This window comes from Camarhynchus parvulus, chromosome 26 (genome assembly GCF_901933205.1).
Source record: "Camarhynchus parvulus chromosome 26, STF_HiC, whole genome shotgun sequence".
Taxonomy (NCBI): Eukaryota; Metazoa; Chordata; class Aves; order Passeriformes; family Thraupidae; genus Camarhynchus; species Camarhynchus parvulus.
In genome coordinates, this window is record NC_044596.1 from 1,258,518 (window position 1) to 1,281,525 (window position 23,008).

At 49.8% G+C, this 23,008-nt stretch overlaps 1 protein-coding gene across 2 annotated transcripts in view; it reads right to left on the minus strand.

The window, feature by feature from the left end:
- LGR6 (leucine rich repeat containing G protein-coupled receptor 6) overlaps positions 1-23,008 on the minus strand; it is a 172,400-nt gene that overhangs the window by 57,504 nt on the left and 91,888 nt on the right. Inside the window, exon 5 of one of the 2 annotated variants that reach the window (XM_030965677.1) lies at positions 905-1,120. The exons of the other annotated variant lie outside the window; for it this stretch is intronic. Within the exon in view, the coding sequence (XP_030821537.1) occupies positions 905-1,120 (216 nt within the window). The remainder of the gene's footprint in view (positions 1-904; positions 1,121-23,008) is intronic. 2 annotated transcript variants of the gene reach the window in all.

Consider the following 23,008-nt stretch of genomic DNA (forward strand, 5'->3'; position numbering starts at 1 on the left):
CCTTTTAAAGGGAAGATAATCTGTTGATAGAAAGGATGCCCCTCCAGAGCAGCTGTCAAAGGGATCGGTTCCCTTCTGCCGGAGGTTGTGGCTGGTTTGGTGTCTCACTGCCCATGGAGGGAGCGTTTCCATCCCCGAGCAGCGCGGCTCTCTCTCCCCTGGAGTCGTTTCCATCCCAAGCAGCGCTGCTCTCCCCAGGGAACGTTTCCACCCCAAGCAGCGCTGCTCTCTCTCCCCTGGGAGCGTTTCCATGCCAGAGCAGCGCTGCTCTCTCCAGCACTCCCAGTTCTGGCCAGGAGATGCTAACAACGAGAACTGGACAGCAACCACCGCAGAACATCTGACCTGCAGATGTACCACACTCATGCAAATAAGCAAGCACTGGCTTGGACAAGGTGTTGACGTTCGACCTTTGGTTTAAAATCATATTTGGTCATAAAAGGGAGTGAGGGGAGGAGAGGGAGTGAGCTAGTATGTTTTCCAAGGAATTAAAATATTACTTTTTTGACCTCACTGCAGATTGTTGCAATTTAATTATTTTTTTCATGTTGCTAGAAATTCCTGTAGTTTTGACACAGGGATTGGAGGGACCTAAAGAGATGAGGTTTTTGTTGCTTGAGTCTTCAAGGAAAATAATCTGGTTTTTGTTTCCAGTTACTGATTTTTTTTTAATACAAAACATTTCCTGAATTATATCAGGGAGCTTTCTAGCTCTTCACTGAAAAGTGGGGAAAATATGACAAAAACCAAAAGAGGCAAATTTAGCATTTCATATCAAATGAGGGGGAACAAACCCTCTGCCCCTTGCCCCAGGGGGAGTGAGCAGCAGGGATTCCCACAGCAGGAGGAGGCCCTGGGCAGCACCTTGTCCCAGCCGAGGGAATAAGAAGTGGAGGAGGCTTACAGCACCACGAGGCTGCTGAGGTTCTGGAAGGCGAAATCGGGGATGTGCCAGATCTGGTTGAGGGCCAGGGTCATGGCCTGCAGCGCTGGCAGGTGGTTCAGGGCGCGCACCGGGATCTCCGTCAGCGCGTTATCGTCCAGCCACAGGTGACGCAGCGAGAGCAGCCCCTCAAAGCTCCTGTCGGGCACCACGGAGATGAGGTTTGCATCCAGGCGGCTGGGTGGGAGAGAAACAGGGTGGGGATCAGTGAAAGCCCTTCCCCAGGTGTTGTGCAAAGGGACAGTGATGGATTGATGGCCAGGGACATTGGATTGGGCTGTAAATAGGGGATGGATTGATGGCCAGGGATATTGGACTGGGCTGTAAATAGTGATTAACATGAGAAGGTGTTGTGATTCTCCCAGCTGTGCTGGGAGATGTCTGCCTGTGGAAACCCAGGGCACACAGGGAATATTTCTCTCTCTGCTCTGGGATGCCCTGACCCCCAGGGGAGCACTGACTTTGACCCTCATCCATGGAGAAAGTTTCCCAGACTTCAAGATCGACTGGAATCCACAAAAGTGTGAAATAGATTATAGAGAGTAGTGTAGGTGTGTCGCTTGGTGGGAAATTGAGGTTTTGGGATTTTTAGTATGTTGTGGATGGAAGCAAGATGGAGGGCACAGGGTGTCATCCTGGGTTTCTTCTTCATGCTTCTTCTTCCTCCTTCTCCATGGGTTTGGGTGGCATTTTGTAATTGGGCAGAAAAGTTGGCATTGGGGGCTCTGTGGGATCAGTTATTCAGTTAAAAGAGAAAACAATCTAGGTGTCAGTTCTTAATTGGATAGTTTAGCTTTAAAAGACCTTGTACCAAGAGATTGTTGGCCATTTTGTGCCTTCTAATGAAAAGCTGCAAACTCACAGTAGTGAGACTGTTTTACTGATAAGAAATAATGAACACCTGAGTCAGAACATGAACTATCATCTCAAATGCCTTCAATCCAGCCCCAGAGAAACTGATATCTGCCCACTGCCAAGTGATGCCTCAGATTTGAGCTTTTCTATTTTTCAGATTCTGTGCTGCTTTAGTGTGTGGGTCTGAAATTCACATAAAGGGATGGTGAGCTCTCTTCACAGAATAGGGAGACAAAACAATTCCTTCTCTAGCTGGGGACCAAGGACAAATGATCCAGACCTCAGGTCCAAGAGAAGAAAGAATGTGGTTTGAAGAGAGAGAAGCAAGAAGAATGGGACTGCATGGGCTAATGCTGTAATTGGACAATTAACTCCAATATGCAAATGGACCAAAACTAATAAAAGTGAGAGACCCTGTGACCTGTCATCCATTTTGTGGCCATTTTGGGTTCACCTGGAGCGTAGCCCTGGCTGGGCTCTTGTGCTGCCCAAGGTGGATCTTTATTTTTTCTCTCCATCTGGTCTCTGTTCCAGGTCAGCATTCACAAGGCATCATGAGGGCCATCCCTCCTTGATGCTCATTTGGTGCTGCCAGCTGATGGCAGCTTCTGAAGCCCCAGGGTTGGGCTGAGTCATTCCAGGTGGCCCCTGGGCTCGCAGGCACCCCTGAACTCGGAGCACCAAAGCTGCATCTCCTGGGCTGGGCTTGCCCTGGGTCTGCCTGAGCAGTGCCAGCCCAGCCTCGCCCACGGGTGTGCAGGACACCAGACCTGGAGCCACAGCCCCGTTCCAGAAGGAAAGGACCTGTCTGGAAGTGGGAAATGTTTGCTCTAAATTGCTCTAAAAGTGATGAGAAACTCAGAAAGTCCCCTCCCTGGGTTGCAGCTTAGCTCACTCAGTCTCTCATCAGTTTTTTGCTGCTGGAAATGCTGTGGCCCAGGCCCGGCCTAGTGGGCCACAGGTGCAAGCTGCTGGTGGTCTTTTGGGTGTTTAGTCTAGAGTAGGTTTAAACAGGTCTAAAGAAAAAGGAAAAAAATAGTCTAGGGAACTTTTTTGCATTAGCTATTTAAAACTTAACTAAAATAAAGGAGAGTTTTTTCCTGTTGTCTGTCCATCTACAGACAACACAGTCTAGGAGCAGGAACATGGAGGAGTGAGTACAGTGTCTGAAAACAAACTGTGCACTTTTTTTTTTACTTTTGGAACAAGTTGTAAAGGTGCAAAGTGAATGTAAATGTATTTGTTTCACAGCCCTGCTCAGGGTCCTGTGTGGGATCCCAGCCACCAGGGGTACCTGTGCAGGAGCCAGACCCTGTATCACAGGGCAGGAGCTGAGCCAGTGCTCTGCTATCACACCTTTGGGCCTGTCCTCCCCTCCATTTGCCAGTTGCTTCTTTTTAATCATCATGGAAAGCTTAAGGCTGTTGAATTTGAGGTTTAATTTGCTGAGAAATTTTAATTTTGAACACTTGTTTTTGTTTCAAAATAGAATGACAAGCCAAAAAATATAAAGGTTATTATGAAAAACTTTAAAACTTAGGTTTGGGAGTCATCTCTCTAAAGACCTTTTATTGCAGTGATGGTGAGCAGGATACAATGTGTTATCTGTAGATTTTGAAACCAAATTATAAGAGGAAAATACTTCAGATTTGGACGAAATACCAGGAACCAATTATACAAAATTTTAATTTCCATCCACAGCCAACAGAGCTTATTTTATTTTTCCAAGCTATCTAAGGCAGAGATCTCTGAATTCAAATTGCAAAGAGGAAGCACTTTGTCTCTTATCAAAGCATGAGAGAAGGAAGTTAACAGAGCTGTCATGGCCCAGCCCTCAAATCAATGATCCTCCAGAAAGGAATGTGGTAAAGAAATCATGATTCTTGACTATATAAAGCAATATTTTTCATGAAAGTGGAACACTAGAGCAAACCCCCCTGTTTGCTCTAGTGTTTGTCTAGCAGACACTGTTACCCCCCAGGTAAGACCCTTCTTCAAAGAGTACCAACATTTCTTAGTTTACAGAACACTGAAATAACTGCAGGAGACCAAAGGCCCCATCATGAGTGGGAGAGGGGAGAGGCTGGGTGCAAGCCTTGCTTTCTGCAAGGGGGTGTGCGTGGTATTTCCTGGATGAAATTCTCAGATAATCCTGGGAAACAAACCTTCCCTACACCACAGAAAGAAGCATTTCCTGCCCTGGCTGGCCTGACCTGGCTGGACAAATCTGGAGATTTGTACCTGGTTAAGAAGTGCAGTCAAACCTTCCTGAGATATCCCTCAGAAAAATGTCCTTGAAATGCAGAGTGCAAGCTCTGGTACAGCATCACCTTAGACTGGAATGATAACCCAGGGTGGGTTAAACCCCTATTCCGTTACTCCCATTTTTCCACATTAATATATTAACCTCAGAGGGTGGGGAGGCCCTGGCACAGGGTGCCCAGAGCAGCTGGAAGTGTCCAAGGCCAGGTTGGACAGGGCTTGGAGCCACCTGGGACAGTGGAAGGTGTCTCTGCCATGGCAGGGGTGGGACTGGATGAGCTTTGAGGTCCCTTCCAACCCAAACCTTTCTGTGATTCTGTGATTTTGTGATTGATTCTGTGATTCTGTTCAGTTGAGAAGACCACAAAAGCACATCACACCCAAAGCTCCATTCCCACAGGTTTTGTGTCCTTGCTCAGGGGACCAACACAAGACAATGGATTTTGATTTTTGCCGTTGAGAGAGTGGGCATTGCAAGTTCTGCTCCAATTTACTTACTGTCCCCCCCCCCCAACTACAAACAAATCAGAGAATAACATCATTCATCTTCTTGAGACAACAATTCCAAAGAATAAAGATCAGAAAGCAAACCCTGTAGCAGCTCAGAGTAAGGCTAAGGATTCTATTTGAAAATTTCATCAAAATGTTTTGGGACAAACAAGAACTTTTTAAGCAAAATTTAAACTTCTGCATGAAATGTTAATTTTTGCTTATTTTTTCCCATTCCTTTCTCGGCGTAAGGATTCTGTTAGGTTTTGGCATGATAAACTGTTAAAATAATAATAAAAAAAAGCAGCACTGCTTATTTTCCCCAGAGATATTCTTTCATCCAAATCCCTATAAGTTCAATGAAAATTGTTTTAAAGTGAATGCTCAGTTTCAAGTTTAATTAATTAAAGAACAGATGATGAAAATACCCATGAGAATAGTTATGTTTTCTCAAACCCAAACTAAACTTTCAGAAATGGAGATGCTAAACCAGAGCCAGGGGCTGGTACACCAGGCTGAGCTGGGACAGGGACAGGAACAGGAACAGGGATAGGAACAGGGACGGGGACAGGGACAGGGATAGGACCAGGGATAGGACAGGGACAGGGACAGGGACAGGGACAGAAACAGAAACAGGAACAGGAACAGGAACAGGAACAGGAACAGAAACAGGAACAGGAACAGGGACAGGGATAGGACAGGGACAGGAACAGGGACAGGGATTGGACAGGAACAGGGACAGGAGCAGGGACAGGACAAGGGAGCGAGGTGGAGCCTATGTCCAACTTTCCATCCCACTTTGCTCATGAGCTCCTCAGTCTGACCCACAAAGGAGTTTGGTTTGTGATGGTGCCCCAGGGCTTGGGGAAACCATGAATGCTGCTGGATTTGCTCTGTGGCTGTTTAGAAACACCCAGGAAAGGCCCTTTTTCCCCTAGGGATGTCCATGGGTATGAGGAGTGCAGCACAGGTCCTTGGTGGAAGCTTTTGAGTGCTTGGATCCATCCAAGGACTTTGTTAACCCTCCTGGATGGCTTCGGGCTGCAGCCCCGTGTGTCCACAGCTCTGTGCCTGCACAGCTCACTGCCAGTGAGAGGTCACCTCTGCAGGGCTCAGACAACCCCAGCTCTGCTGCTCCCCAGCTCTGCAGGGCTGCCTGGGGACCTCCTGGTGAGGTGTGATGTGTGGCTGCTGTCTGTAGGAGTGCCAGGGGGTAGGATGGTGGGGATGGATGGAGACAAGAGATCTCTGCAGCCAGGGCTTGGAACTTGTGGGTTATTGCAAAGGGCCTGGGTGCAGGGCCCTGCTGGGAGCTGCCAGCCACAGCTCAGAGCAGGCTGAGAGAAGTAAAGAGAGTGGGAAAGAGAGAGAAGGCAAGAGCGCGGTAAAGAGGATGAGAGAGTAAAAGAGAGGATTAGAGAGTAAGAGAGCGAGGTTCCCATTACAATACCATAAATCTTCTCCTGTGCTGAATATTCTGATTCTCACTAACCAATCTAGTACAAGATACAAATCCTACAGCATTTGCATACAGCCTATAAGAATCATTACATTACCACACTGTGTTACATTTTAAACCCTAAAAACTCCTCTTTGGGCCCCTTCTGCCAAGCCAGCAGGGTCTGCTCTGACCCTTGGGCCTGTCTGCAAGCAGAGGGTGTTGTTCCATCAAAAGGGGATTACCTTCAGCTGGCCACACCATTGTTTTCCAGTTGTTCAGTGGCTGAGGTATCTCAAAGCTTGCTTTCATTTCAATCTCACTTATAGTTTCTATATTCTCCAAATCTTTTGCCAGGCAATCATATTTATAAGGCTTTCCTGTCTCATCTTCCCCAACATCTGCCCATGAGACACTCTCTGGGGTCACCTTCTGGGGTGTTGGGAAGCTCCAGCCATGTGATTTCTGTCAGTCTGCTCCAGAGTGTGGAGATCAGAGCTCAGATTCCTCAGTGGAGCAAAAGGGAGACTTTCTGCTGGTACAGTGAGCTGGACCTGAGAATTGTCAGAATCAGCAGCTGCTTGGACCACAGCACAGCAAGATGCACCTATCTGGAGCCAGGTAAGTTAAAATGAGGAACAAGGCAATGTCCAGGTGAAGGCATTTCACATGCAGCATGATGGGCAGGACTCCTCATTGCCTTTGCAGCCCTGCTGAGGGGACATGGGCTCAGTGACAGCTGCATTCCTGGCACCAAGGGATGGTTAATTGCTCCTCAGGGAGCTGCTGGCTCTTTCTGCAATAGATGTGCATTCTTTCTAATAAAAGCTGTGCATCTGGGGATTGCTAATTGCTATGGCTTTCAGACAGCTCTCTACTCTCTTCTGGAAGCAGAAAAGCTGAAGTTCTTGGCACAGAGTTGTTAGTAATTATATCAATTATACTAAACAAAAACCAACCCAACAGTTCTCTCCTTTCTTCAGTGTGTGACTCTGGCTCCATAAGTGTTTTGTGTTATGATTTATACCTGAGGTAATTGGGCTGATTAGTGGGTAAATGAGACAGCACAGGCCAGGGCTGGCTCCTCACCTTCCACGGAGATGTTTTAATCTTTGTTTCACCAAATCACTCAGTTGGTTTTCCTGGCAAGCTTTAACCCTTTGCTTGCTTGCAGAGGAAGGCAACTCTGGCAGAGCTGCTGGATGGCTCAGGAGAGGAGCTCATCCCAGGCCTGCTCTGAGCAGTGCTGTGGGTCTGGAGAGAGGATCACACACAGGGCCTCCAGATGTCAGCATGGCCAGGACTTCCAAATGGCTTCACAGGCTCAAGCAAGGCTCTGCAGAGCACTGGTCTGTCTGCTGCATGCAGAAGGAGGTGATCTTAACTGGGACATTCAAGAGCAACAGCTTATGAAAACCAGCAGCTGCTGAAAGTCTCAGTTTCTGGCTTTAGAGCTGCATCTGCTGCTGAGAGTTACAGGGTGATTATATGACTCCAACATGACACTGACTCAAGTCCTAAAAGTGCCTGCAGTCACCTAGACTGGGGACTCAGGGGTAGTGAGAGAGGGAGCTGCCTGCAAGGACATCCACAGTCCACTGCTCTGAGGCAGCTTTTTCCCTGGGCAGATGTTCACATCTGTGCAGAGCCATGGTGAGAGGACCAGGTCAGCTCCAGATGTGAGTGTGCCTCAGCTTGCCAGCTGCTTCCTTTGCTGCTGCTGCTGGGGAGTGACAGCTCTGGGGAGGCAGAGGGACCATGTGGGATGGGAAAGGGAAGTGTTCCCTTGGGCAGGACATTTTCAGGTCAGCTTCATACTGAGTTCCAGGGCTAAGGGCCCAACATGCCTTGGAAGAGCCCCTTCATGGCTTGAATGTTGTCTGTGTTTGATAAATGCTTGGGGAGAAGTCAACTGCCTTCTTGTCAGGAGCAGTCCAGAGGGGATGGTGGCATCAGGAACACTTCTAGAAGGAACCAGGCAAATAGGGAAATCCTTTTCTAGGGAGAAAAGGTCAAGAGTGGGAGATTCCTCCTTCCCAATGAGCAGAAGACAAACCAATGCCAGCAGTGCAGCCACTGGGGAAGTCTGGCAGGGGTGGGGTCTGTGCAGTCCTCAGTGCAGTGAGAGAGTTGTGAGGTTTGGGTTAATCCTGAGCTGATCTGACATCTTGTGTTTTCTGTGTCACAAACCCAGCAGTTTCTGAGAACTGTCTTTTCCCAAGAAATGCTTCCAGAGTGTTTCAGAGGATGTACAAGTGTGTTTCTGAGCTGTTGGTAACATAACTGCCAGAATAACCAGAATAACCAGGGGATAACCAGAACCAGCCTCTCTGTTCCCTTACAGATGTGGTGCAAATGCCTCAGCCTATGACTGGCAGAAGCAAATTTACCCATCTCTTACCATTTCCTTCTGGCTGTGAAGCATTTACAGGGGGAGCTGCTGCCTGGAAACCAACAGAAAGGCTCAATACCATGCTGTCAGGACATGTCCCAGATTTTGCTGCCTGTTTTTTCCTTCCTCACACACATCAGAGCCAGTGAGAGCTGTCTGCATGTCTTAGGCCACTGATGTGCAGTAACTGCCCTGCAGCACAGCCTGGGGTGTTCCCCACAGCCCAGTCACCACAAGGCACTGGACAAAAAATACTGTGAGCCCATCCTCACAGGTATTTTTTGCAACACCTTGGGCTGTTATCCTGATAAAGCTGGAGGAGACTTGCCACTGAAGATACACAGCACTGAGTGGTGCAGGGCTGGGCTGTGCTCTCAGGGAGCTCCTGTGTGGTTCCCTGTGCACAGCAGACCACAGGACACAAAGAAAGGACATTCTGGAGGGAGAGCTGTGCTCATTGAAGGTGTGAGGGCTGAGCCAGCAGCACGGTGAGGAAGCACTGGCTGCCACCCCTGCCACCCCAGCCCAGGGACACCAGAGAGGAGCTCCTGTCTCCCTGGCCCCAGAGCACACGTGTGTCAGCTGAACAGAGCTGAGCTCACCAGAAATGTCTAATTGGTGCCTCCAGGCAATTGTGTCTCTCTTCCTGTCTGAGTTTATCTTGAAAGGCTCGATTGAGTTACCTCCTCTCCCATAATAGGATCTAAGTTCCTTGTAGTAACATAAGAAGGAGATGATGTCATTGCAGCTCCACTTCTCCGATAACTTACTAATGACTGGGGCCAAGAGCTCAGCTCCTTTCTCAGGCAGAGCTCCCAGCCTGAGTCAGGAGCTGCCTGGGGACCCCCAGGAGCTGAGGGCACGGCCAGGGAGGCTCTGGGGTCACCCTGCCCAAGCCCACTCTGTCCCCACTGTTATGAGTAGAACAGCTGACCACTTTTTTTAAAGGTTGCAGAGTTAGCAGGTTGGGCCAGTTGCTGCCAGGGTAGAGTTCTTACTGTTTGTTATTGTAATCATCTGTTGCTGATGGTTGAGAATTCCCCCTTTTGTCGAGGGGCACCCTGCTGCTTCCTGGAGGATGGCACCCAGAGGGTGAAGGGGAAGGGACATCAGGGTTGGCATGCAAATGACATCGGATGCAGCATGCAACGGGAGGGAACCCCTCACCAAACCTAGCCAAAAACCCCTAAAACAATGAGCCAACACAAAATTGATGAATCAAAGTGATGACTAGAAATGAGGAACAGAATCGAGTATCCACCAAGACCTTTTTACCCCTCACCCTACCCTAAAGATGTCGGCTAGACAGAGGAGCTCAAATGTTAAATTGGAGAATCAAAGGATTTCCTTATGTTCTTATAGGGTGGAACCTGTAGCTGTGCCCACAGACCAGCAGACAAATCTGTGTTCTTTCTCTGAGTCACTCGTGGGAGCAGTGATGGTGTGAATGTGGACCTCTTGGTTCTTTCAACCCGACACTGATCACTTTTATTAAAGGCATTAAAAAGGAGAAAAGGCTCCTACCTGTGCTTATTTCACCCTCTGCCACGAGGGAGGGCAGCTCTGTGGTTACCCTGCCCGAGCCCACTCTGTCCCCACTGCCACACTGCCAGCTCCACTCGTGCTGCTCCCTGTGCCCTGCTCAGCCCTTCTGGAGCCTGGCATGCACAGGCAGCAGCTCTGGGGCCCTGGGCCTGCCCAAGGAGCCCAGGGAGGAGCAGGGTTCTTCTATCAACTGATACCAGCTGGGAGAGGACAAAGGCAGCCAGGGACTGCAGTACTCACCTGGGAAGGGGAAACTGGGTTAAATTTCTGCCTGCCTCTTGTGTCTTTGCTACCATAATGAATTGTAGATTCAGTGGGGAAATGGAGCTTTGGAGTGGTCCCAGAGGAGCCCTTCTGCTCTGGAAACAGGCTGAGAGAGCTGGGGCTGCTCAGCCTGGAGAAAAGAAGGCTCTGGGGAAACCTCAGAGCTCCTTCTTGTGCCTAAAGGGGGCCTATGAGCAAGATGGGGACAGACTTTTTAGCAGGGGCTGTAGCAATAGGACAAGGAGTGATGGTTTTAAACCAAAAGAGGGGAGATTCAGACTACATATAAAGAAGACATTTTTTACAGTAAGATGGTGAAACACTAACACAGGCTGCTCAGAGAAGTGTCCCTCCCCTGGAAACATTCAGGGCTGGATGGGGCTCTGAGCAGCCTGGTGTAGTTGAAGGTGTCCCTGCTCATTGCAGGGGATTGCACTAGATGACCTTTAAAGGTCACTTTCAACCCAAAGCATTCTATGATTCTGTGAATGACACACTATTGCTCTGTAGGCCAGCTCCTCCACCTGGCATCCCTGCCGTGCCACGGAAAGGCTCTCAGCCCCCCAGCAAGACTCACAAGTGGTGCTTGGCTCCATTTCCAGCTGGAAACTTGTGAAAACCATCCCAGGCAGTGAATGGAAGTTCAAGACACAAACATGTTTGCAGTTGGCTGTGGAACAGGACCCGGTGAGAAAGTTTGCAGGGCTCTGTTTGGATTGCAGTGAGTCTTCCCTCCTGACTCAATGGGGCATGTTTCTGTGGGAAGCTCTCCACGAGGGATGCTCAGGAAATGAAATCAGAGCAATACCTAGACTCCACACAAAGTGTCTTTGGTGTAGACAAGAGGGCTTTGTTATCCCCAGTTGCAAACACCTCCAAAACCCCTCAGGTCAGAACGGTGCAAGAAGGATTGCCAAAATCTCTGTGCAGCTACAGAAAGTGCTGAAAGCTGGGCAGCTGTGCCAGCTCCCCGACCAGCCTCTCCCTGGGCCCTGGCACTGCCCCCTTGGCCATGGTGCCAGGCCCAGGGAAATGGAGGAGGCTCAGGAGGCAGCTGGAGGCTGAGCAGAGTGGCTCAGAGCTCACCCAGCAGCAGGGCCTGTGTGGGAACCATGGTGTTTGCCACACACAGGGCAGCCAGGGAAGAGAAGGGAGAGCAGCCCTTGGGACAGAAGGAACAGGACATGCTGAACTCTGGGGAGAGGGCTCTGAACAGATCTGGGCACGCTGGAGTGCTGGGTCCAGCCCTGGGGCCCTCAGCAAAGAACAGTGCTGGGTCTGCTCGTGGGGTCCAGAGGAGCCCATGGAGATGGTCCAGGGCTGGAGCCCCTCTGCTCTGGAACCAGGCTGGGAGAGATGGGGGTGCTCACCTGGAGAAGGCTCCAGGGGACCTCAGAGCCCCTGCCAGAGCCTAAAGGGGCTCCAGGAGAGGGACTAGGGACAAGGGATGCTGTGACAGGACACAGGGAATGGCTTCCCACTGGCAGAGGTCAGGGTTAGATGAGATATTGGGAAGGAATTGTTCCCTGTGAGGGTGGTGAGGGTGGCACAGAGTGCCCAGAGAAACTGTGGCTGCTCAATCCCTGGCAGTGTCCAAGGCCAGGCTGGACAGGACTTGGAGCAACCTGGGATAGTGGAAGGTGTCCCTGCCATGGCAGGGGGTGGAACAAGTTGAGCCTTAAGGTTTCTTTATACACAATCCATTCCAGGATTCCAGGAGTCTATGACAGATGTTGCCAGTTTAAGTGTGTCCATTCCTTGCTCATCTCCCTGTCTCCAATTTGCCTGAAGCTCCTCTGTGGTTCACCAGAAGTGGATAAATCACAGCTCCTTACACACCTGTGAGCTTACACACCAATGCCTGAACACCTGGGACCCACCTTCCTTTGGCACTGACATGTGTCTTGTGTGGAGCAACTGTTGTTTGTCATTTCCATTGAGCCATCACCAGGGACACACAGCACGGCCTGGGTGCTCAGGTGGGTGAGTGAGCTCAGGTTCATGACAATTATGGGTTATGCCATGACAAAGGTTAATGGAAACACATTGGAACTTAATGACTTTAGGAGGCAGGAGTGTGCATGTGAGCTGTGATTGTTATTTCTTCAGTGCTCACAATGTGCCCAGGACACACTCTGGGGGCAGCCAAGGCACTTCCTGAAAGCTCTTCCAGCCTGAGATGGGAAGTGACAGTGTGTTTGAGGAGGGTGTGAAGGTGGAGCCAAGTTTCAGCGTGTGTCAGAGTCTCTTCTGAGGGACCTCTGCTTATTGCAGGGTGGGTTCTGCAGTCACTGCAGTGTGGGCAGAGAAAGGGGAAACAATCTGGGGAGATATGTGAGCACCAGGGGCCCTGCTGCATTGCCACAGTCACCAGAGAGAAGTCTGGAGGTGACTGCAGTGCCTGGAGGGCACAGCCAGGCAGGAATAGCCACTGCCAAGCTGCTGGACAAGCACAGCTCCAAACACCTCCCTGTGCTGGGACCTCTTCATTGGCAGCACAAGTGGGAATTCTGGAGGTGCTGGGGCGTGGCAAGGGAGTCCCTCACCATCCCCATCCCCAACCCCATCACCATCATCCCCATCCCCATCACCATCATCACCATCATCCCCATCACCATCATCACCATCCCCATCCCCATCACCATCATCCCCATCCCCATCATCCCCTTGCAAGTGCTGCCAACCACCAGCTCAGTGGTTGGGGAAATTGGAAAGTGAAGTCTCAAGAGAGAAGCTGACATCATGGACATGCTGGCCCCACTCAAGGTCAATGGGACCTGAATAACCTACTCTGCACATTCCAGGAAAGGATTTCAAAAGAAAGGAAGCTGCTGCTTTTTACACATCATGAGCACAGATGAGGCAGCTGATGCAGCTGGGGCAGTTTCTGTGCCTTGTATCCCCACACACCATCCTTGGAGGAGATACCAATTCATGTAGACAGCTTTTTTCTGTATTATTTTCCAGTTCTTGACTGAAGTTTGCTAAACTTTTAGCTGTTAGCCTCGTAAACCACACAACACTCTTGTCTTCCTGGGAGAGGAATCCTGGGATCCTTCACAGCATTGACACTTACGAGCATGAGATACATGAACATTGCCTTTACATAAACTTCACAGCAACTCATTGCTGAAAAACAGCAAGTAATGAATGGAAAACAAATGCAGCAAGGATTTGTTGTGGCACTGCTAAAGTGAACTGCTCCTTGAGGATGATACAGTCAACAGCTTGTGTGTGGTCATTAAATCTTCCTCTTAAAAATGCCATTGAGACCATTGTACTGGGATAACCACACTGCATTTCATGGTTTTTTACTGCTAAGCAGAAAAGACTCGAATCTAACCAGCTGAGTTCCTCCTACTGCCAGGAAAAAATCCATGTCTGTGATGTAGCACCAGCCATGCCTCCTTTCTGACTTGCTCTGAAAACAACAGTTGCGAATTCAAATCCCTCCAGCTCTGGAGTGTAGAGAAATTCCTCCCCGGTTAGAGGATAAGCTGCTCCTTGCATTTGTATTTTTGGGCAAGATTATCTCCTCTGATAGATTTCCCTGAGGGTTACACAGATGTGGCTGGGCCATGTGCAGGGGGCTGTGGGGAGCAGAGATGCTCAGCCCTGCTTTGGTACCCCTGCTCTGGGGTGTGCCAGCTTGGGGGCTGATTTTGCTGGATAAAACTGAGGGGTTGGGACAGGAACATTTTTCTTTTGCCTTCCAAGTGTAGGAAAACCACATCTCACCCAGCCTTATTCACACAGAACTTGAAACCAGTTATGGGATCTTTCTTTAGCCAGAAGAGAAAACCAGATTCCTCCAGAGAGTGATTCATCCCCCAGAGAGGGCTCTGAGATAACAGAGATGATTCACCCTCTGCAGATGCTGATCATTTTCCACTGCTCCTGGCGTGAGGTAATATCTAGCCAGCCACGGTCAGGGGAGACAAATCCACCTGGTTTGCCTGAGGGAGACGTGGGCACAGCAGAAACTTATCCAAAGTGAAGGAAGGTTGTGTAGTGAGGCCATGCTGGTGACTCAGAAGAATTTGATCTCCTTCCTGGCAGTATTTTAGGATCCTCCACCATGAGGGAATGATCCAGCACCCCAGTCACAGCAGAGGCACAAAGACACAGTCCCCTGGTCCCAGGCACTCAACATCCCAGCTACAAAGCTGGCCCAGGGCTCTTTGTGGCTGTGCCAAACACCACGGTGGCTGATCCCCCTGCTGTCACCTGTGGGCTGCAGGGAGCTGCTTCTTGGGTCCTAGCAAGAGCACAGTGACCAAGATACAGGTTTTGTCCCAATAAAAGAGAGTGATGCATGTTCTGCCAAGTGGATTTACCAACTTTGGCTTTTGAAAATACATTGCTGCTCATCATTGCAGTAAAAATGGTTTTCAGAGGTACTGGGGAGCACACTCTGAACAGCATGGGGAGATGAGCTGAATGGCAAAGAAAGCTGCTGGAACAGGCAATAAGGTCCAGCCATGCACTTTGTTTCCCACTCAGGGATACTCTTGAACCCAGACCTGGGATTTGGGTCAGGCCCAAATAAACAGAGGAACGAGTCCAAAATTGGAATGTTGAACTGCATTGGTATTCCAATGCACCTTTTCCTCCTCAAACCTGGTCTGATCTTGCTAAGCCATTGTTGCCAGTCCTGGTGACAAACACAGATCTCCAGTGGCAGCTCAGACTGGCTGGAGGGAAGAGCCAGGGCATGGCAGGTTGGAGGACAGCCCAAGGTACACAGAACCAGAAAATGTTATCTGTTCAAAGTCTGTGCCAAAAAGCAGTAATTCCTCTGAATTTGCTTTATCATTGATGGACCAAATTATGAGAAGTGGCCTCAGGAGAGGACATCAGTCCCTTCCAGGGACATCAGCCCACCTGAAACAAAATGGTATCATCTCTTCCCTGTCTGTGCTCTGGCTCAACTGCCCAAGCCTCAGGGGCCACTGTGCCATTTCCAGGGGACTCCCAGGCTGTGCAAGCTGTACCTGGGAGGTGGGATCATGGCAGTGCAGCCAGAGAGGCTCCTGCTTCCCTACAGCTGTGAGGAACACTAGCAGCAACCAAACTTCAGCAAAGACACACCACACCATGGCTACATCAGTGCCTGAAAATTCACTTCAGCGCATCCAGATGTGTGGCACATCTGCCTGCAGTGGTCACTTGAATGTGGTGAATGTCTGCTCTTGGACCCTCACAGACCATCTCCTTTAGAGAAATATTATCAAAGCCTGAAGTGCCAAAATGGAGATCAGGCTCGTGAAAACAGGAGTGGGGACAGAACTCCCTGACTTGGTTGTGCTGCTGTCCCGAGCTGGAAGAGCGGTCTCAGGGAAAAGGGGAGTTCAGAGCTGGGATGGGAAGGCTTTGAGCAGCCTGTGCCCTCACAAGTGGAAGGACAGCATGGTGCTGACACTGTGATGCCCACCCTGGGCTCCTTTTCCTGCTGCAGGAATTCTTTCTGCTGCAGAGGTGTCCATAAGAGGGAAATCCAAGGTCCTGTGTGCTCAGCAGCAGCAATCACCAGGGAAACATTTGCAGTCACTTTGCTTCAGCCCATCTTCATGCACTCCATCAGAGCAACCTCTCTGCTCTTCCCTGGCCTCCTTTTGTGCTCCAGAAAGACTCTGAAGCCAGTAAATCAGAGCTGAGGTGGGCTTGCCACAAGACAGCTCCTGTGCCAGCAGGGTGTTGGTCACTGCTGTGCTGTACTGACTTTATAGGTGTCAGTTTGTCCATGGCTTTTATCCCCTGAACAACCCATGGAAACAACACCTTCCCCAAACCTTACAGCATCACCTGTGATTTATAGAGAAGAATATTGCTGTGAACAGCAAACTGTCAAATCTCAAACAGATCAAAGAAGTGAAATGAGGAATGAACAGACTGAGCTCTTCAGGCCATGTTGATTCCAAAGGAATTTTTTTCTTCCTTCTGTCATAAGAATTTATATGCTTGTGAGAATCTGATCTGGTGGGAAGAGCCTTCCTCCTTTGTCTACATCAAAGTCCACATGTTCTCAAATTGCTATAAGTCATTTTTTTGCATTTTAATCTCTGGCCATATGTATGAAAATAATTACCTGCCTTAAGGGACAGGGGAGGAAGCAGCCTTTATTGCATTTCCACAGGAGTCCAAATGGTGGCAAACTAATGGGATGGAGGAAGTGGATTGTTTTAGTTAGAGGTACAATTAACCTGTGTACAGGGAGTTACATGTCAGGCTGACTTAGCACTTATTGATTATGGGTCAAGTACAGCTGGAGTGAAATCAGAATATAATGGGAAATTACAGCTTTAGCAAACAGGAAGATGCTTTCAGTATTTTTAAGAACAACATTTACGGCACAGTTTCTCCTCCAGACTGCACCCCCTCAGCTTGTGAAGGCCAGAGGAGCAGAGGACAGCCCTGCTGTCACACAAGGGTCACAAATAAGAATGTGCCCTTGGTGGGGATGGTCTGATGGGACCAGAGTGCTCCTCAGGGAGCCCCTGGCCGATTTCAGCTGGGAACAGCAGGTTAGTGGCACAGTGGTAGGAGAATTCTGCAAATATTCCAGAGGGAGGCAAGAGTGTGATGAAGAGAGGGGAAATAAAATGAGGGCAAGGCCAGGATCAGAGGGAATGGGGCTGCTGCATGCTGGCGCTGGCAGTGGCTGCCTCTGCCCTGGCTGCATTTGCCACAAGGCAGCAGAGCATGGCTGGCTGTAGGGCACTGGCACATGCTGGCAGGAGGGAAGCAGTTCCTTTCCTGCACACAGGAGGAGTTGCCAAGAGACAGAAGAAGACGGAGACACAGTCACAGGTTGTTTTCCTGGATGCCATGAAGCCCAACAGCAGGAGAGTCAGTCCTTGTGGGATACAGAGCTAGGGAATGAACCACAAGACTCTCACCCAAGGGTTTGCCAGCAGAATGGAGCATCTTGCCAGGGGCACGAGAGAAAACCCAAAGTGAAGTGTGGAAAGGGGGTCAGGGGAGCTCAGTCTCATGGTGCAGGATCTTGAGGCTTTAACTCTTCTGCCTGGCAGTAAATCCTCCCTACCCCCGCCAGGCTGATATAGACAACACTCACCCTGAAGAGCCAGACACATGCTAAACACCTTCCCAAAATGCTGATCTGCAAGAAACTCCCAAAAAAGCTTTCCATAGGCATTTGGAAAAGAAAAAACCATGGGTTTATCTTGATCTCTTAATCCACCAGGTTTCTTTTCTCTCTGCTTTCTCTACCTCGACAAGCTTGGTAATTATAATTTATAGCACCTGCTCACTTTGAAATACCTTGGACTCTTTCTGCCTGGCAGAGGAACAGACACAGTGCCCATCTGCTTTAGGTAAGTGCTCACAAACCACAAAGTCGTTAATTAGACTGACACACGACTCTTCCAGCATGCACATGGTATGTTGTTACTGCACCTACAAACCACTGGCAGCCAGACACTCTGCCAGGGGAGCACAACTGCATCTGAGCATTATGTAAGGCCTTGGCAGCCCTTGCAGGGCTCAGAGCATTGCCATCAGGTGTGCGTGTTCTTTCTAATCCTCCCCACTGGCCTTCCCAACACGCTTCCCAGATAAATCAAGGCTGCTGGGAAGCAGCTCCCTCATGCTTGCTAGGAGGCTTGGTCTCCAGAGCTTGGACTTTTCTTTTGAAATCCAAATTCCTCTTTGTATTCATCTAGAGAAAGCTGCCAAGGTGTCCTTCCTGACAGCTCCAGACAGTGATGTCTCCCCATCCTGGAGCTGACAGGTCTGGTTCTGCTCTGGCCATGGCTGCAGCTCTGCAGGACCTGGTGAGGGGTTTTTGTAAACACAGGGGTGTGTGATGGGGCTGTCTGGGTGGGTGTGACACTTGCCCCTCACACTGGCTGACATCCATGGACAGCATGACCCATGGATACTGCTGGGGAAAACCAAACCCTTTCAGGAGGGATGGTGCAGACCACAGGAGGTCCCTGATGCCAATGGCTGGTGATACCCAGTGGTCCAACCTGGAGCAGCCAAGCTTTGGGTCAGCACTTGGCATGATGACATCCTACACCTACCAATGCCCTTCTGGCACAGAGTTATGTGGGATGGATGGAAACCTGCTCCTGGCTGGCTGGGATTCGCAGCACCTCAGGGAGAGTTTGCAGGAGGGAGCCCTCTTACCCTGTTTGAAATGGTTTTTGCCAGAACTCAGAGCTGCATCTTCCTTGATTAGGAAGGATATGGGGGGATCACACAGGGCAATGGGAATGTCCAAGAGCAGGAATCCAAAGGGGAACACTCTGACTCTCCCATCTCACTGAAACTTGCCTGAACCATTTTTTTCTGGCTTGCTGTCTGACCAGTGAAGAACCTTCAGTAACCTGGGCTCCAGGGAGCCAGTGTGCCTCATATAGAGTACTCAAAATTAGTGTTCTGCCAGTGCTGGTTGCACAGCATGTCTTTTGTGGGGGACCCACACCTGCCATGAAAAATTCTGCACACCTGAAGTCCATGGGTTGGCAGCTTTGAGAAAGCTCCTTACCTGCAGACAGGTCCCCATCAGAAGGCAAGAAGAGAAGCAGAGCAGTGTAAGCCCGGTCTTTGTGACACCTCTGTTTCTCCTTTTTTATCTGTTTTACAGATAAATGTGTTACATTTAGACAAAAAAAAAAAATTGTGTGGCTATTATGTGCTCATTTCCTTTCAGAGTGAGAAACCAAGACAGATTTATAACTAAATGTGTATGACAGAATGTGTTTTAGAGCCAGATGTGAGCAGGCCCCAGGTACAGAGGGCAGCTGGAGCCCTGTGCTCAGGCTGCCACAAAGGCAGAGGTGAGAGGCACAGGGGGTGCATGTGCAGTGCAAGAGGGCCCCAGGCTTTCCTGGGGTTCAGGCACTTTGGAGCAGAGAGTTCCTGCTCTGACCATACACTGGCTCTGTTCACTCTGCACAGGGCACTTCAGCCTGCATCAGCACCTGGGGACCTGTCTGTGGGTAAGGAGCTTCCTCAAAGCTGCCAACCCATGGACTTCAGGTGTTTGCATGGCAGGGCTGGTTCCCCCACAAAAAACATGCTGTGGAACCAGTGTGACCGTGTTCACAGGGGTCTGAGGATGAGGGAAGAGATGAGGATCTGACTCCATGTTTCAGAAGGCTTGATTTATTATTTTGTGATATCTATTACATTAAAACTATACTAAAAGAATAGAAGAAAGGGTTTCATCAGAAGGCTAGCTGAGAATAGAAAAAGAAAGAATGATAACAAAGGCTTGTGGCTCTGCTCTCTGTCCGAGCCAGCTGACTGTGATTGTCCATTAATTAGAAACAACCACATGGGCCAATCACAGATGCACCTGTTGCATTCCACAGCAGCAGATAACCATTGTTTACATTTTGTTCCTGAGACCTCTCAGCTTCTCAGGAGGAAAAATCCTAAGGAAAGGATTTTTTATAAAAGATGTCTGTGACAAATCAGCACTGGCAGAACATGAATTTTAACAACTCTAGATGAGGCACACTGGCTCTCTGGGAGCTCAAGATCCTTCACGGGACTGAGAGCAAGCCAGAAAAAAAAAGTGGTTCAGGCAAGTTCCAGTGAGATGGGAGAGTCAGAGTGTTCCCCTTCGGATAAAAATGAGGAATGGCTTCCCTTCTGCCCTCTGAGTGACAGCATTTATTGGAGTTTCTTCCTGCCTGGCCTCCCTCTCCTCAAGCAGGTACATAAAGCTGATCTCCTGCTGTCAGGGACTCCCAGACCCTCTGCAGATTTCCAGCTGGTTCCTCATCTCAGGGCATGCACCCTGCAGAGCCTGCAGGAGCTGCCTGCCCTGCCCAGCACTCTCAGCCAGCAAGCAGAGGGGCCTCAGGCAGGTCTGGATACTCCTCCTGCCTGGGGCCAGGCTTGGACCACAGCAGTGCCACAAAGGGACCCTGCAGCTCAATTCCAAAGCTTGGGTGATGGGTCCTGTCTCATCCTCTCTAAGTGCCCAGAAGCCAAGGCAGCTGCCACATTTGGAGACAACTGGAGTTCACTGACACAGGTTTTTGCTGCATTTCAAATCTACCTTTGTGCTGTGCAGGCAGTGAATGCCAGCCTGCCTCTGCCCCACAGTGGCTAGAGCATCCCTTTCTGTCCCATTTGTCTGGTCACCTTGTCTATTGAACTGATTGGCAAGTTTTTCTGATAGAACTTAGCTGAAAATAATTGTTCTCAGTCTTCACTTGGTTTTGCTGCTTCAGTTGTAATCCTGAGAAAAGCCTTGGTCATTGAGCAGTCTGCCTTTCCTCTGCTGGGTCAGTTTGTCCCTGAGGGATGCACACTTTCCCTTCAAATCCTGCCTGAATCCCAGAACGACAAACATGGACACCAAATGTAAACACCTGAAAGAGCAAGAAAATAACCACCACACAATCCCTTTCTGTCTGGTACTGGTTCCACCCCACTCCTGTTGGCTCCCATTTTCACCCCCTTCCCAGCTTGCTTAGGATGTGCAGCCAACATGCAAACAGAGAGTTAATATTTCACCAGTGCCATACAAGTCTGGTAACTCATGGGCTGTCATGATGTGCCTTAAAGCCACTTCCCCTTCTGAATGGAAAAAAGGAGTCTCTGAGCAGCACAAAGACACTGGGGTTCACATGGCCTGACTGGTAATTCCTGAAAACTGTGCTGTGGGTGACCTATAGGTGTTCCAGGCTGGCAAAGCTTTTGGCAATGGATCCACAGGAGTCTCATAAACTTGTGGAAAATGACTCAGATATTTGAAAAAGAGGGGGGGAAAAATCACTCTAATGCAGACCTGCATGGAGTCTCTTGGTCTGAGGTGAGTAGCCACATTTGGAGAAGCCATGGCAGTGGAAAACCAAGCAGAGCATCTCAGCCCTGTATTCCCCTTCAGACACTGGGCTGTGTCACCAGACCTGGTTCTTGGGACCTCACCAGCCCAAGGGTCTCTGCAGGGCAGCTCATGTGGGAGGAGGAGAAAGCTGCTCTCTACAGCTGCCTGAAAGGAGTGGGGTAGGACAAGAGGAAATGGCCCTAAGCTCCTCCAGGGAACATTCAGATTAGACATTAGAAATTATATTTTCTTTGAAAGAGTGGTCAGACACTGGGATAAGTTGCCCAGGGAGGTGGGGGAGTCATTGTCTCTGGAGGTGTTCAAAGGTGTCTGGATGTGATGTGGGGTCAATGTGGTGGTGCTGGGCTGGTGGCTGGATTAGGGGATCCTGAGGGTTTCCTCCAACCTTGATGATTCTGTGATTATATGAAAGTGCAAATCATCACCTTTGTCTGCACATGCCCTCCACACTTTAAAGAAGTCAGGCTGGAGGCAGAAGAGGAGTTTGGTGTGGTCCTAATGCAGGGCAGGGCTGGCTTGTGCCTGTTCCCCTGGAGAACAACCATCCTGTGGAGTACCCACCCCGGAGAACAGCTCCCTCCTGTCCTCTCCATGCTCAGGGCAGGTTTCACTGCAGCCTGGGGTGATCTGTGCTCAGCACCCCTCTGAGAAGCACTTTTTGCTCTTCTTAAACCATCCAGACAGGGAAGAGTTCTCCATTGCATGGAGCACTTCTGAAACTTTTCCCTCCAGAAGAGATTGCCCCCCAGCTGGCTGAAGAGTTGGGCCAGCCTCAGGGCACACAAGCAGAGGTGGCAGCTGGGGATGTGACTGATCTCCTGTGGCTTCACCCTGAACTCTTGTAAGCACAGACAGAACGGGATGGGCGAGGTGGGATCACTCATGTGACACCTACACAAGTTACTCATGTTTTGCTGCTTGCTTTTTGCTCCAGAAATCTTCTCCTGGAGCTCTTCATCTTACTGGCACAGGCTGCCCAGGGAAGCTGTGCCTGGCCTGTCCCTGGGAGGGTTCAAGGCCAGGCTGGCAAAGGGTCTGGAGCAATGTGGCCTCTGGAAAGTGTCCGTGGCAGGAATGAGAGAACCTTTAAAGTCCTAACAGATCTGCCACAGGGGATTGTGCTGTTCCCAATACACTTTATATATTTCTTTATAATTTTATATGCTCTGCCAGTTCTCAAATGGGCCTCCCAAAAAGGGTGTTAATCAGTCACCTGTGTAAATCTGACAGGACAAGAGGAAATGGCCTCAGGCTGTGCCAGAGGAGGTTCAGGTTGGACATCAGGAAGAATTTCTTCACTGAGAGGGTTTTTAGGCACTGGAAGGGGGCTCCCAGAGAGGAGTGGAGTCCCCATCCCTGGGGGTGTCCAAGGAGTGTCTGGATGTGGCACTCAGTGCTCTGGGCTGGTGACAAGGTGGGGATTGGGCACAGTTGGACTCGATGATTTTGGAGGTCTTTTCCAACAGTGATGATTCTGTGATCCTGTGACCATGAGAACATGTATGGAGGCTCACTTGCATGCAGGGGCACTTTAGACCCCATCCCATGTAAAATTTATTTTCCCAGCAGGAGTTTTCCTTTGAACTTGCTCCCACTGTGCCTGGTGAATGTGCTGTGGGCCTGGCTGGGACACTTGGGAGCATTGCATGGAGCAGCTCTGCAGGCCTGAAGGTGTTGGTGCCTTTCCCATCCTGAACTCAGGTCTTGTCAGGTCTAACAGTTTGGGGTTTTTTTAAGACAGAAGGAAGAGTGAGAGATCACAGTCCCAGTCCCTCCTGTGCCCAGTTTGAGTCTGGGACAGGATTCAGAAACAAAGAGGGGCTGGGAAAAGATCCTGAGCCTCAGGAAGAGCTGTGGAAGGCACAGATGTGGCTCTGTTACAGGGGAATGAGGTCAGGTATCCTAAAAATGGATGATGAGAAGAGGAGGAGCAAAGGAGCCCAGAGGGACCAGGCATAGGTGGGTAGTTGTGCACTGCAGGGGTGA